The sequence below is a fragment of the Mesoplodon densirostris genome, chromosome 10 (assembly GCF_025265405.1).
Source record: "Mesoplodon densirostris isolate mMesDen1 chromosome 10, mMesDen1 primary haplotype, whole genome shotgun sequence".
NCBI classification, from domain to species: domain Eukaryota; kingdom Metazoa; phylum Chordata; class Mammalia; order Artiodactyla; family Ziphiidae; genus Mesoplodon; species Mesoplodon densirostris.
Window position 1 is genome coordinate 62,054,089 of NC_082670.1, and position 15,190 is coordinate 62,069,278.

The following is a 15,190-nucleotide window of genomic DNA, read 5'->3' on the forward strand; positions in this document are numbered from 1 at the left end:
TCTGAGAACTACTGCAAGCCAGTTACAGGACACTAAAGAAATATACACACGGACATGTGTGTATGCAGTGGATTCTACAAATGTGGTTTCTTCTGGACATCTACAGAAAAGCGTTTCATTCATTTGCAAAGTTTACATTTTTAAGCTGACAGTTATAAAAAATACAACGCATTAGCTAATGCTTTTCACGCAGGTGAGGATGGGTTTTTTGCAAATGGATGAGTTCCATCTTGAGTCCTGGGAATTTCTGCTGTTGGTTGGGCGTGGGCTCATTCCCTGACTCTCCGAATCATGTTTGCATTGGAATGTTGTTAGGTAGCATTGTAAATAAAAGTATAGGTTATATAATAGAGTTACAACACTTGAAATTTTACTTTAAAAAATCTATAGCACTACATATATATTTAGTTATATCACCTGACAGATTTCTTCTGCACAGTGTGGAGATTGTTTTATACCACAGATTATTTTTATAAAGTCTAGTGAGTTTCGAATAAGAATGATTTTCTAATCAGAGTAATGAGCTTTACCTTTCAAGATAAACATACACTGGAGTGTAAGTGGTGTGGCGTTGACACTTAGTGCTCCTGCGGATTCTCGTTGATACACTGGCAGATTACAGACCATCTTTGGGTCTCGTTTGACCAAAACTCCACTCGTGGCTGTCTGTGTGGGACAGTCTGTGCAGGACAGGGGTGCTCAGCCCTGCTCCTTGCAGACCTGGAGGAGAGGGGCTGGGAGAGGCAAGTGGAGCCTGCAGTGTGCTTCACAGTCGTGCTTCCTCCTGAGGTTTCTTTTGAACAAAGGGTTCTGAGGTGAATAATTAGTTTCTAAGTTACTCTCATGGGTGTAGTAGTGTGAAGGTGTTTTGGGGAACAGAAATTGCATGGGTGCAGATTGGGGTGGGTTGGGACTAGAATAAGATTCAGGCTACGAACATGTGAAAAGAGGATTTGCTGATTGGAGAAATCTGCCAAACTGAGTTATCTAGGACCAAATTATCCAGTTTTCAGGACAGAATTCCCAATGGAGTAATTATTCGGAAAGGGGGAGGGTGGTGTGTAGACATAGCGATCAGATTATACGGAGAGCTGCCAGACACATGTTATCTTCCTTGTGAGGGCTGTTTGGAGGCGAGAGGGGCTGCGTTGGCTCGCCACTTTAGTCTAGCGAGTAAGCCAGGAGCCTGTGGAGGAGGCTCAGAATCCTGTACCAGCAGGGCATTTTTCCAGTATCTACAAGGTTTTCCTGCTCTTCCTACAAAGGTCAGCATCACTGCCATAATCTGGAAGGCAGTCTTCATGTTAGCCTTTTGATTTTTTGGGTAGAGAGTGGATGGTTATTGAGTAAGCCTTTTTGTTGGGGATGTATAGGAAGTATACATCATGTATACTCATCTGTACTCAAGTATAGAGTCATGTAGCTCATACTCTGTAGCCATAATGGCTGAAGGCCTGTTCCCCAGCCCCTGCCTGCTGGCTTCAGCAGCTGCGTTCGGAGGTGTTCTGATTGGGACAAAATTGTCAGGAGAGTCCCTACTGTGTCATGTGAAACCAGCTGTGCTTTTATTCGGTCTGATCGAGAGTAAAGTTTTACGCTCCCCCTTTTATACTTGAATGCATTGAGTTTCGGCAGATCCAGGAGCACTCTGGGCACCAACCATCCGCCTTTTTCCTGTTCCCCATCAAAGAACATTTCTCTGCTCTCCAGCCACATGTCTTGGAATGTAATTCTGTTGTGCCTTTGTTTTTGTCGCCTGCCTCCCCCCAAAAGCAACTGCTGTAAGCTTTTTTCTACTTGTCTTTTCTAGCCCGAAACCCCAGCTTTTTCCTTTTTCCCAGCTGTATTTTCTGGATGCAGTTCTGTGCTCCAGGTGTGTTAAGAACCAGTTACCTCAGACCTTGTGTTGAACAGTGTCACCATCTGGGTCCTCTCGAAACTGCAGGCTCGTGACATACACACGCAGGAACCCTGCCGAGTATGGGTACTTATTTGTTTTAAAGTAAAACTCTTCCCAAGGATTGCAGAAGGGGCTTCTGGCAAGCTCTTCATGTCCCTGCGGTGGGATGGGTCTCGAGTGCCACCTGAAGGGTGCTTTCCGCGCTCCACTTTGAATTCTGCCATTTTCAGTATTCTGCTGTCTGAATAGGCAGAGTGATTCAACTGGTTGGCCTTGTACACAAACGAGTTCCCAAAATGAGCTCTTTGTAACACATTTCCAGTCACTAAAGCTCAAATGAAGAACATTCCCTTAAATGGCAGGATTGAAAACCCCCGCCCCCTCTCCACCACAGTGCATTTCGGGAAGATGTCTGTAGCATATGTTGCTGTGAAATGAGGCCTTGCGGGTTATGGCTGTTTGTCATTTTGATGTATTTTAAATAAATATATATATATTTTTTAAAGAGCCTTTTTTACCAGTTCAGAAAGTTTAATTAACCAGCAGTCACCACATCTGAATTCTTGTCGCTGGGGCATAGATGGCAGACCAACATTTAAGTGGTAACTCGGCCCTACGAGTGTGGGCTGCCCACCTGGCCTGGCCTGCTGACCGTGGGACACCAGGGTCAGTGTGTCCCCACTGGGTCCCAACTCAGCCCTCGAAGTGTTCGGTCTCTACTCTGTTCAGGCGCTGTTTACTTCAGTCTCTACAAGGGCTTTAGCCCAGCTGGGGTTTTCTCAGAGCCCTGCCACGAGTTAAGTGTATGTTGAGCCAAATAATTTCTCCATAAGGGAAAAACACGCTCATCGAAATTTTACCAGCAATGACAGAGATGAGAGTAGGAAAGGTTAGGCAACATCTGGGATTTGATTTGGAAAGTGTCCAAGTCATTGTCAAACGCCATCTGAGAGCCAGTGACCGTACAGAGATTCTTAGGAGACCTCATCTGAGAGTGTGAAGACCTCCTGTGAGGGGAGGAGTTGTTAAAATGCCAGCGTCTTTTTCCTCCCTTTTTTTTTTTTCCCCTGGAATTCTGTAAAAATGCAAAGGGTGGTACTTGAGAATTGGGGGTGAGGGTTACCGCAGATGAGAAACATACTTCTAGATTTCAGTTCCACGCCACAAATCCACACAATGCCGTTTTTCAACTGTACAAAAGAATCTGCTTATGAATTTGACATGATCTTAATGGTAGCATCAAAGGCCAAATTTTTCACGTGTTAATATTTTTTCCACATTTGTCCTTGAATCTAAAGAACCTCATACAGTACTGTAAATTTAACTTACATTGAGTTTGATGTCAATTCTTGTGAAAAGAGCTTCTGCATGTAACAGACACACAGTTAAAGAACACAGCAGAGTACAACATTTGCAGGACCAATTCTGGAACCAACAGATGTCACCTCTCATTTGCCATCTTAAATGTCAGTTTTACCAGCTCCTTCTAAATGTGTGTAGTATTTGTAAGGAAAAGAAGGAAAATCCTAAGACTTGTCTAATAACTTAGTGGAGAATGTGTGTGTTGGGTTTAGGATGGATAGCAAAGTCTTTTTGAGCTGTGTTATCTAACTTGTATATAAAGCTGTAATTAAAAGTTTGGATTCACCTGTTTCTTGCGGTTTACAATGATGAATCATTTGAAAACTCTGGAAATGTGACTAGGATATGATTTAAGCCTGTAGAAGTGAAGAAGCTCTTCAAGTGCTAAAACTAAAGACTTCTAGTTTTTGGCTCAAATTCAGTAAGTACTGTTTGTATGCCAGGATATGTGAGATGTAAATGTAATAGGTCACTTTTCACCCTTGTAGCTATAAAATAAAAATTTTGTAGAACAGAAATAGATTGTACTACTGAATTAACAAAAGTTATACTAAAGTATCATGTTTAAAAAAATTATTATATATATATATATATACACACACAGAGAGTTAAGCTTGTTGCTGTTACCCTGTCTGGATTTGAAAAGTGTGCTGATTTATATATATATATGTGTGTGTATATATATATATATATATATATATATATATATAAAACACACACACACATATATATTATACACCCGCACACATCTAAAATGGCCTAAAGCAGACATCCATGTAATTACAGTTGCAAAATGAAGACATTTTGGAGAGAACATTGTATCATAGTTCATTCATTTGCAGTGGATCTTTGTTCCTTTTTACTGTGGTAATTTTAGAAATGAGTGTCAAGTTTGGAATTAGATCTGCTAAGTTGGGGTTTTGCTGCTTGAACTCTGCACTGGGTCCTCAAATAAACCGATGTGAATGTAGTTTTTTCCCCCTGTGTGAAGAAGCAGCCACACCCCAACAGATAGGAGGAAAAATCTAGAACTGTTTCAAGTTTTATCTTTTTGTATATGAAAATAAAATAATAATAATAATAAAAAAGTCCTGTTGTCTCTCTTAATCACATGGCAGGGGGTTGTGTTCTCCCACTTACAGGGCCAACTTGAGCACCTCCGTGAATTCCTGCTTGGACGACATGCAGTTAATGGCCGATACCTAGGCTGCCAAGGTCCTGTGGGTGGACTAAGCACAGGTCTCCAGTTCTGCCCTTCAGAAGCTCAGGACTTAGTTGGAGACACTGTGGGCTTCTCCTTAATGGACTGTCCTGGGACTTTGGGTATGTTCCTGCAGGACAGGGGTGTTATTTTCCAAATCCCCAAGAACCCCCCACACACAACCCTGCTCCCCAATCCTATACTTTGCAGACAACCCTGAGCAATATTTTTGTAAGTGCAGCAAAGAAACCTAGAAAATAAGTTATATTCAGGACTACTGAGAACACAAGCGCTGCCATTTCCAAACATGGCTGAGTAGCTGGGTCACTTGCTGAGCTGTTAAAAAAATACAGTGATGGAGCACCACCCCAGATCTGAATCAGCAAGCCAGATCTCCCATTTGGGAGCTCCTGAGTTACCTCACTAGATGAAAACATGGTTCCCTGCTAATAAAATAATTATAGTCTCTACTACCTAATAAAACAGGAAAGACGCAGAAATCACCTCACTGCTTTCTGCAGTAATATAAAAGATTTTTTTTTGGCCTCTGACTAATATTTGCTAAGTGGAGAAACAATTGCTTTGAATCCTCCTGGTGGTGTCAATGCCTTTTTATTCACTGTTTATTATGAAGATTAAATAACCTGCTTGGATCTCTTTGGAACAATTTTTGATGAAGGGGCCCTCTATTTAGGAACCAGTTGTCCAGTTTTTGATCCATTTTGTCCTCTCGTCAGAAAGTTCACCTTTTATTAGTGCCCTTGATGAGAAGGAGAGGAAGACAAAAGGCTAACATTTTTGAACGAAGACCTTAGCGCTAGCAACACTGGAAGGTCGGACTGCAGGGACCATCTGGTTGCTTTCTCTTCAGCAAAGGGATTCTTTCAGTTAAAAAGAAAAAATTGGACACAGAGCCGGTTCATAAAAGCGGGCTTGCCCAAGTTAGCAAGTAGAAGAGGGCTCAGGGGCCATTCAGCCTGCCCTCCCACTCCTTCCCTTAACTCTCAAGCACCCCTATGGAATACTAGGGTTCCCCTGATGATAGTTTTAAAACTACTGGTCCTTCATTTTAAAGGTGGACAAACAGGCCCAGAGGAGGTACCCTACCCAGAGCCAGGCAGCCTTTACTTCTAATTCTTGACTCTTGGGGCCCAGTGTGGGGTTCACTGTTGTTTCCAAGTACAGGATATGGGAGAGGAAGAGTCACCCACCATTTCTCTTTCTGGTGCTTAGCACAGTGCATGGCACTTAGGAGGGCCTTAAGAACTACCTCTTAAGTGAGTGTATGTATTTAGTAAATTCTGATGGAAGCTGTCAAAGCAGCTTTGAAACCTACAGATAACAGTGTTGCCTGGTTGTATTGTCTGGACTCTTGATTGCACATGCCAGACACCATTAAACAAAAAGGGGGCTTTGCTGGAAGGATCCTGGGGCAAGTGGCCAGCCAAGCCTTGGGTAAAGGCAGGATGTGTCTGGGCTTCTTCAGGAGCCTTGGAAGCTGGGGTCAGCATGGCACGCCTTCACCCGTGTCTCAGCATTTGTTCCACTGGTGTTCTGTGCAAGACCAGATGCATCTACTCTTTGTCTACTTAGCAAGAAAAAAGGCTGTAGACAGAGCGGGAGTTCCATATGTCACAGCTTTGCTATCTGGAGAAAGTTCCAGATCGAAACTCCTAAGGAAGACTCTGGTTGACTTAGCTCAACCAGTTAGTGTCAGAAGCCCTGGGGATCATACAAAATGACTTCATGACAGGTATTCCTGGGAGGGCGCATGGAGCCATGAAGCTGTCAAAACAACGTATACATTTTTTTTTTTTGCGGTACGCGGGCCTCTCCCTGCTGTGGCCTCTCCCGTTGCGGAGCACAGGCTCCGGACGCGCAGGCTCAGCGGCCATGGCTCACGGGCCCAGCCGCTCCGCGGCATGTGGGATCCTCCCGGACCAGGGCACGAAGCCGTGTCCCCTGCATCGGCAGGCGGACTCTCAACCACTGCGCCACCAGGGAAGCCCAAAACAACGTATACATTTAAGTTGGTTGTTAGAAATGGCCTCCTGCTTAGTGAACTAAATCCACATGGAATGCTGGAGATTATGCTGCAAAATGAAGAAGACCTATTTATTTGTGAGTGGGAGTGCATAAAACATATATCCTTCCTTTGACAGCAGGCATTCAGCAATCCGGATTTCATATTCTATCAAGATAAAGTAGAGCTGCCTAAATAAAAATTGCTAATATTAACAGAGCACTTAACGACATGCCCCAGGTTCTTCCCTAAATGCTTTACATGGTTAATCTCCTTTAATCCTCACAAGAACCCTATGGTCTAATAAGTATTATTATTATTACTATTATTATTCCCGTTTTAAAAAGAGGAAACAGAAAGGTAGAAAGTGGTTGAGTGGGGATCCAAACCCCTGTGCTCTGATTCAGGGTCCTAAACCACCATGGAGTACTGTCTTGTCAAGAAACTCCTTAGGAGATGCAAAGCTATCTTTAGAAGTTACGATTTGTGTACCATGCGATTTCAAAGCCACGTGTCATGAGGACATCCAATGTGGCACAGGTTTTAGAATCAGACCTAAGTTGGAATCTCGGTTCTGAGGACCTTAGCGTAAGCATGCTCAGGTGGTTTACTCACCTATTAAACGGGACTAAGAGTATTTTCTTCTCAGGACTGTATGTGCACATACTGAGCCTTCAAGGCGTCATGCTCTCACCCATCTCCCGGTCCAGGGTACTAGGGGTGGAGCCGGGACGCGCCTGGGCCTCCAGGTTTGTCACCAGGGGGCGCGCGCTTGCGCTCTGCCCTCCGGCGTCTCCTGAGAGGCTCAGGGCCAGCAACTCCAGGTAGCGCATGCGTGTCTTGGTCCCGCGGTTGCGATTGGCTTTCAGGCGGCTGACCTGCAGTGCGCATGCGCTAAGGCAAAAAGGCTAGGGTCTCGGGCAAGATGGCTGCGAAGACTTTTGCATCCCGCTTCCGAGGCTCCCGACGCTTTTTGAGTGGCTTCGTAGCTGGAGCCGTCGCGGGCGCTGTGGGAACCGGGCTAACTGTCGTGCAGTTCCTCCGGAGTCAGGACGCTGAGCCAGCGTTGGCGGTGAGGGAGCCGGACGGTGAGTGTGTGGGCCCCCAGGTCTCGGGCCCGGGCTGCTACCTCGGGCAGGAGCCGTAACCGTGGACGCGCGCTATCTCCACTCGCCAGGCCCTTGGTCGTCTGCCGTGCGGTCTCCCGACTCGGCTTCCTCTCCCCGCGTTGCGTCTCACCTGCCTGCTCCGTGTACTTCCTTCCCCCTGGGGATCTACTACCCCGACTTGTGTGTTTTTATTGTCTATGTCCTCCCCTAGATTGTTAGCTCCATAAGCGCTCGGACGATGTCAGTTTTGTTCTCCACCAGCCCGGTACCTGGTACATAATTGGCATCCAGTACGTATGGATGAATGAACGAATGAACACATAGTTTTAGCAGATCAGTTAACTGTCCTCAATTTATCGTAGTTCAAATGAAGAATACCTGCTGGCCTTTCTTCAAAGTATGTAAATCCGCAGGTTACCAGGTGTACCTTATATTTGACAAAGTAAATGAGCTCATGTTCGTTTCTTTCTGTCTCGGATACACTAATTTAACTCGCTCCTCCTGATACTTGGCATTTGGGAAGAGAGCAACTCTGGTGGGTTGAAGCCTGGAGAGCGCATCAAGAGAGAATTATTTGGAAACCGACTCCCTGTTCCGTGCGTGCTTGGTTTCTCCCACTAGGAGAAGCAATACCAGTTTTACCACTGTCTTGCTGCAGTACACATCTCTGCTTCAGTACCAGAACATTGAGGAAGAGTGTCAATGAACGATGTTTTTTTTTTTTTTTTTTTTTTTGGCTGCATTGGGCCTTCGTTCCTCCACACGGGCTTTCTCTAGTTGCGGCGAGCGAGGGCTCCGTTTCGTTGCGGTGCGCGGACTTCTCACTGCGGTGGCTTCTCTTGTTGCAGAGCACCGGCTCTACGCTCACGGGCTTCAGTAGTTGTAGCACGCGGGGTCACAGGCTCAGCAGCTGGGGCACACGGGCTTAGTTGCTGCACGGCATGTGGGATCTTCCCGGACCAGGGCTTGAACCCGTGTCCCCTGCATTGGCAGGCGGACTCTAAACCACTGCATCACCAGGGAAGCCCCTGAACGATGGTCTTTTAAAAAAATTTTAAAGGCTGTGCTTTTGTCCCCACATTAACTCTTAGAACATAATGAGTAGGTAGGCTGTCTCGCATTCAATCATATCAATGACTAGTGATGACAGGAGTTTTTCCTTTGCTGCTTTTGTATACTCTGTACTTTGTGGGGCAGAGATTTGAAAATTTGATGTGAAAGACCAGCAAGATCAGGTCCTTATTTAACAGTTAATGAGGTACTTCCCTGGTGGCACAGTGGTTAAGAATCCGCCTGCCAATGCAGGGGACACGGGTTCGTAGCCCTGGTCGAAGAAGATCCCACATGCCGCGGGGCAGCTAAGCCTGTGCGCCACAACTACTGAGCCTGCGCTCTAGCAACAAGAGAAGCCACCTCACTGAGAAGCCTGCGCACCTCACCGCAACTAGAGAAAGCCCGCGGGCAGCAAAGAAGACCCAACACAGCAATCAATCAATAAGAAAATAAATAAATTAGAAAATAAATTGGAAAAGTTAAAAAAATTTTTTTTAATTAAAAAAAAGAACAGTTAATGAAATAGCTACAGTTTACCTGGATAGAACTATACAACTGATTATAGGCAAAACCAGTATTTTGCCCACTGTCTCTTTTCTTTTCTTTATAAGTAATTGCAAAAATGAGATCACCTGGTTGATTAAATTGTTGAGTCAGTCCTTTGTCTTACCCCCTTCCTTATAATTTTTTATTCCTAGTAATAGTCACTAACTGTTATTTTTTCCCCTGTTTTTCATTTTTAGCTTCTTCAGAAAGGGCTCTCTTAGAACAATTTGGATTCCCTTTAACTGGAACAGAGACGAGGTGCTACACTAACCACGCCTTGTCTTATGATCAGTCAAAGCGGGTGCCTAGATGGGTTCTTGAACATATATCCAAGAGCAAGATAACGGGTAGGTGGTTAGAAGCAAAGGCGTTGACGAAAGACGTTTCCAAATTTAAAACAAGGAGGATTATTAATAATTTCAACCATTTCTACTTTACAGCACATTTAGAAAATGATGGTGTTTGTATGGCTCACTAGATAAATGGACCTTGCCTGGCAACCAGGGCACCCTAGACCCTTCCAGGCTGTCTCGGGTTGAGAGGATCTGTATCTTGACACATGAATTGGAGGCTTTGTCATAAATATTGTTGCAATGAGCACCACTCATTCATTACGTCCACAAATGCTTTTTTTTTTTTTCCTGCCTCAGGTTTATTTGTACAAATAGCACAGGAGGACACCAGCCCCATGCAGACAGCAGCCAGGGGTCACACCAGTCCTTCTGTCCTCACATTGGCAGACAAAGGTCTCTACTCCAGAGCCTTTGTGGGGTTCTGGGCACCTTTGGGAGCCTGAGCTAGAGCTGGAGCAGCAGCTGCACCTACAGCCTTGGCCTTGGTTTGAGCCTTGGCCTGGGACTTTGGCCGGCAGAGCCTGAAATCCTTGGCGATGTGGGCATGAGCACATTTCCCAAGCTTGGGGTGAGCAATGTAGGCAAGTTGACTGAGCTTGCGGCTGCCGCCTGTTGAGATCTTGGGCTTGACCTCCTTGGGCTTTATGAGAGCCTTTTTTTTTTTTTTTAGCTAATTTATTTATTATTTATTTTTGGCTGTGTTGGGTCTTTGTTGCTGCGCGCAGGCTTTCTTTAGTTGTGGCGAGCGGGGGCTACTCATCATTGTGGTGCGTGGGCTTCTCATTGTGGTGGCTTCTCTTGTTGTGGAGCACGGGCTCTAGGCTAGCGGGCTCAGTACTTGTGGCTCGCGGGCTCTAGAGCACAGGTTCAGTAGTTGTGGCACACGGGCTTAGTTGCTCTGCGGCATGTGGGATTTTCCCGGACACGGGCTCGAACCCTTGTCCCCTGCATTGGCAGGCAGATTCTTAACCTCTTCGCCACCAGGGAAGTCCCTTTACGAGAGCCTTTATAGCCTCAGCACGTGCACTTATGGCCTTGGCATTGTTGGCCTGCATCTTCTTCAGGCCCTTCTTGTTGTGCTTCTTGGCAAAGCGCATGTTCCTCGGGAACTTGGGGTCCACCCCCTTAAGAGAGTCATATTGTGATCGGGGTTCCTTGATGCCGTTTCTGTGCTGCTTTTGGGACTGGTTGTGCATGGTGTGGTTCTTGGACTCGGCCAGGTCTGCACTGGGGCCTGCCCACAAATGCTTTTTTTTTTTTTTTTTTTTTTTTTTTGCGATACGCGGGCCTCTCGCTGTTGTGGCCTCTCCCGTTGCGGAGCACAGGCTCCGGATGCGCAGGCTCAGCTGCCATGGCTCACGGGCCTAGCCACTTCACAGCATGTGGGATCTTCCCAGACTGGGGCATGAACCTGTGTCCCCTGCATCGGCAGGCGGACTCTCAACTACTGCGCCACCAGGGAAGCCCACAAATGCTTTTTTTTTTTTTTTTTCCCCACGGTACGCGGGCCTCTCACTGCTGTGGCTTCTCCTGCTGCGGAGCACAGGCTCTGGATGCGCAGGCCCAGCGGCCATGGCTCACGGGCCCAGCCGCTCCACAGCATGTGAGATCCTCCCGGACCAGGGCATGAACCCGTGTTCCCTGCATCGGCAGGCGGACTCTCAACCACTGCGCCACCAGGGAAGCCCCACAAATGCTTTTTAAGTGCCTACTTGTGCATGGCACTGTGCTGAGCTTTGGGGTTATATCAGTGACCAGAGTAGATGGTCTCTACCCCCAAAGCACTTTGAATTGGGGAGGGGGTGGGTGGACCTATCAAATAATCATAAATGTATAATTACAGTTGGCAATAACTGTTCTGAAGGAAAAATGATTGCAAGTTGGGATAGTATAATTAAGAAACAGTAAAGAATACGATGAGAGATTATAACAGGAGAACCTGATACTGATTAGTGAGGCTTTGAGAAAGTGGCCTGAAGAGTGGATGGCAGTCACTCAGGCAGAGGAGTTGGGTGGGCAGCGGGGGTATGGAGAAGAGCATTCCAGGCAGGGAAAGAGAAGCACAGTTGCATCTTTAAAGGCCCCAATGTGAAGAGTTTGGTTCGGTTATGGAACTCAAAGAAGGCCAGTGTGGCTGGAGCAAGGGAGAACGTGATGTGAAATGAGACTGGAGAGGCAGGCAGGTGTGTGAGCCTGTTCACGTGTTCTCAAGTTTCTTGGTGCGTTCCTGTAATTAAGATGACCAGATCTGGGCTTCCCTGGTGGCGCAGTGGTTGAGAGTCCGCCTGACGATGCAGGGGACACGGGTTCGTGCCCCGGTCCGGGAGGATCCCACATGCTGCGGAGCGGCTGGGCCCGTGAGCCATGGCCGCTGGGCCTGCGCGTCCGGAGCCTGTGCTCCGCGAGGGGAGAGGCCACAACAGTGAGAGGCCTGCGTACCGAAAAAAAAAAAAAAAAAAAAAGATGACCAGATCTTGCTATTCAATGTCAGATTGGTTTCTAGGTAGCCTACTTCAATGTACACCCCCACCATCATTATTTGTCCTGTCTCTCCCAGCCCTCACACCTAATGAGCATTATTGAGCTTTACCAATTTATTAGTTGATTTTATTTGCATTTATTGATTACCAGTGAGGGTTAATATTTTGTGAATTATTCTTTCTTTGTGAATTTTTCTTTACGATTTTCAATACGGATATTCTTTTTTTAAAAATATTTATTTATTTATTTATTTTGGCTGCGTCAGGTCTTAGTTGAGGCATGCAGGATCTTTAGTTGTGGCATGTGGGCTCTTAGTTGCAGCATGCATGCAGGATCTAGTTCCCTGACCAGGGATCGAACCCGGGCCCCCTGCATTGGGAGCATGGAGTCTTACCCACTGGACCACCAGGGAAGTCCCAGGGATATTCTTTTTTGAATTTTGTAGGAGTTCTTTTTTATATTAATGATATTACTTTTTGTCATAGTTGTTTTATTCCCATTCTCTTATTTGCCTGTTAATTTGCTATATGGCCCACAAATTATTTCTCCATTGCTTTACAGTGCATGCTATGCTTAAATATATTAAAAATGCTGATATTAAGATGAGTGTGTGCCTTTATAGAGTACACATTAACCAGCAGAATAGCAGGAGGCTTGGAATATGCTTGCTGCTAGAAGGAAACTGATGTAAGCCCAAACTTTATCATAGCAGGTGAAATTGATTATGAATTTACATCAAGAGAAACTCACTTGATTTAGTCTCAAGCCTGACAAATTTCCTTTAAATACAAAAATTTTCCCAATATGGAATTTCAGCTTTACTAATTTTATCTTGCTGTTAAGTTATCATTTTCAGAGGCATATAAGAAAAGCACTGTTTCATATTGTAAATCACGTGAGCTGTGTAATTTTGAGGAGGTAAAATAGAGCTAATTAATATTTGAAAACAAGCAATATACCTGTGATTTACTTATTTTAGTGTAAAGCATCTTCTGTTTTAGTTATGACAGACTAAGTTATTTAGATTAACTCTCCTGCTAAAAACAACAAGAAATGTTATTAGCAGTATATAAAAAGTATATAGAAAAAAAAGTCACTTAAAAAAAAACGTGAAGAGGGACTTCCTTGGTGGTCCAGTGGTTAAGAATCTGCCTTCAAATGCAGGGGAACCAGCTTTGATCCCTGGTTGGGGAACTAAGATCCTACATGCCGCGGGGCAGCTAAGCCCACACGCTGTGGAGCCCGTACACCGCAACTAGAGAGAAGCCCATGTGCCCCAACGAAGACCCAGCACAGCAAAAAAAAAAAAAAAAAAGGTCTCAGAAGCCAGATTCCTGGCTTCTGATCCTGGCTTTAAAAACAAACAAACAAACAAACAAAACATGAAGAGGCAACATGATAGTAGAGCTTTCTTTGCCAGGCCAATATTTGGGAACGCCAGAATCCAGAGGGGTAAGGGTGGCCCTGGTAAACCTGGTAAACCAAAGCCACATTGCCTTTGGTTTTGCAGCCTTATGGGGTGAGGGGGACTGAAGGCAAGACCTAGGGCTCACCCAAGGTAGATTATCTTACAGGAGACCCTTCCCACATTAACCTGGAACCCCAGAGGGCTGCACCCTCGGGGATGGGTGAACCAGAACTTACTTGCCTGCCCACCATAGGGAACTACACGGAAGGTTGCCTTGGCACTGAGCAGACAAGGATCAAAAAGGAAAATAAAAAGTTTGTTCTAGAGAAGTTGAGACCACAGACTGGCTGTCATGCAGACTTGTAGCCCAAAGCCATGTAGCCTGTACAGATCAAGGAACCTTAAACCCTGAGCTTGCTTTACTGTGGTCCTCCACTGCTAATGCCTCCAGACACTGGACAGAAGTAAGTTTACATCCTCTCTTCAGGAAGGCATCTTCATCCTAGGATTTTGGAAATTCCCACAAAGATTTTTCTTTTTCTTTTTCTTTTTTTAAAATTTATTTTTGGCTGCGTTGGGTCTTTGTTGTTGCATGTGGGCTTTCTCTAGTTGTGGTGAGCGGGGGCTACTCTTCGTTGCGGTGCACGGGCTTCTCATTGCGGTGGCTTCTCTTGTTGTGGAGCATGGGCTCTAGGTGCACGGGCTCAGTAGTTGTGGCTCTCGGGCTCTAGAGCGCAGGCTCAGTAGTTGTGGCGCACAGACTTAGTTGCTCCGCAGCATGTGGGATCTTACCGGACCGGGGCTCGAACCTGTGTCCCCTGCATTGGCAGGCGGATTCTTAACCACTGCGCCACCAGGGAAGCCCCCCCCAAATGATTTTTCAAGGACAGTGAGCACCAGATAAAGAAAACCAGACATACCAGGAAGCGATTCCAATGGTAATGACACTTAGAGAAGTTTACTAGGAATTCTCTGTTTACAGTTATTATTTTTGTTTATGGGGTGATTCTAAGCTAGACATTAGATACTTTACTCTGAACCTTGGGGTCTGATAATTTAATTTTTTTCTTGATTGAATGAAATGACATTAGAATCAGTAACTTCATTAATCCCCATTTTACACTTTTTTGAGAAGCAGCCTGAGTATATTCCATTTGTCCTCATAATTTTTATAGTTTAACAAGGCCTGTCCTAATGACAGTGGAAAACATAGTGTTAGGATTCGCTGATGTCCACGGTGGCAAACTATTCTGAAGGTATCAGAATATAAGTAAAATTGAGATTTTTATCTCTCCTGTGTGGTGCTCAGATATTTTGTGTCAGAAGTTTCTGGATTGATCTCATAACCTAAATGTTTGTTTTGTCATGGCTTAAGAGGCAGTAAGCAAGATATCAGAGGCACTCTCTCCCTCCTCTAGGCTGTGCCTGCCCAGAACAAATTGTTTTGTGTCTATATATATCCATTATTTCAGTACGTATAAACTTGTCAAATACCGTTGTACAACATACAATACATGGGGGTCTTTTTTTTTTTTTTTGGCCGTGCCACGCAGCATGTGGGATCTTAATTTGCCGAGCAGGGATCGCACCCATGCACCCCACACGGAGTCTTAGCCATTGGACCTCCAAGGAAGTCCCCGTGGGGGTCTTTTTTAAAAAGCAAGAGTGTATTTAGTAACTAAGCTTTTTCTACAGCTCAGCTATTTGATTGGTCATTGCTTTTACATAGATACTATCCAAGGGATTTTTCCACT

The 15,190-nt window shown here is 45.3% G+C and overlaps 2 protein-coding genes across 8 annotated transcripts in view; one reads left to right on the forward strand and one right to left on the reverse strand.

Annotated features, from left to right (window-relative positions):
- The first annotated feature begins 7,403 nt into the window (after positions 1-7,403).
- The window catches only part of LOC132497309 (nuclease EXOG, mitochondrial), a 45,943-nt gene continuing 38,156 nt past the window's right edge, over positions 7,404-15,190 (forward strand). For 6 of the 7 annotated variants that reach the window (XR_009533573.1, XR_009533571.1, XR_009533572.1 and 3 more), the window contains exons 1-2: positions 7,404-7,574; positions 9,392-9,541. Coding sequence is in view for 1 of the 7 variants with exons in the window: in XM_060110402.1 (XP_059966385.1) it covers positions 7,412-7,574; positions 9,392-9,541 (313 nt within the window). In the remaining 6 variants the exon portion in view is untranslated. The remainder of the gene's footprint in view (positions 7,575-9,391; positions 9,542-15,190) is intronic. The other variant, XR_009533576.1, reaches the window with a different exon arrangement.
- LOC132497253 (large ribosomal subunit protein eL29-like) lies at positions 9,945-15,029 on the reverse strand. The gene is made up of 3 exons (XM_060110317.1): positions 15,026-15,029; positions 10,552-10,769; positions 9,945-10,199 (listed from the first exon to the last, which is right to left on the reverse strand). The coding sequence occupies exons 1-3, from the start codon at positions 15,027-15,029 to the stop codon at positions 9,945-9,947; spliced, it is 477 nt and encodes a 158-aa protein (XP_059966300.1).

Coding starts and splice junctions, on each gene's coding strand:
- LOC132497253 (XM_060110317.1), bottom strand. Junction 10,200..10,551: donor CACGTGCTGAGGCTATAAAG/GCTCTCGTAAAG, acceptor AAAAAAAAAAAG/GCTCTCATAAAGCCCAAGGA.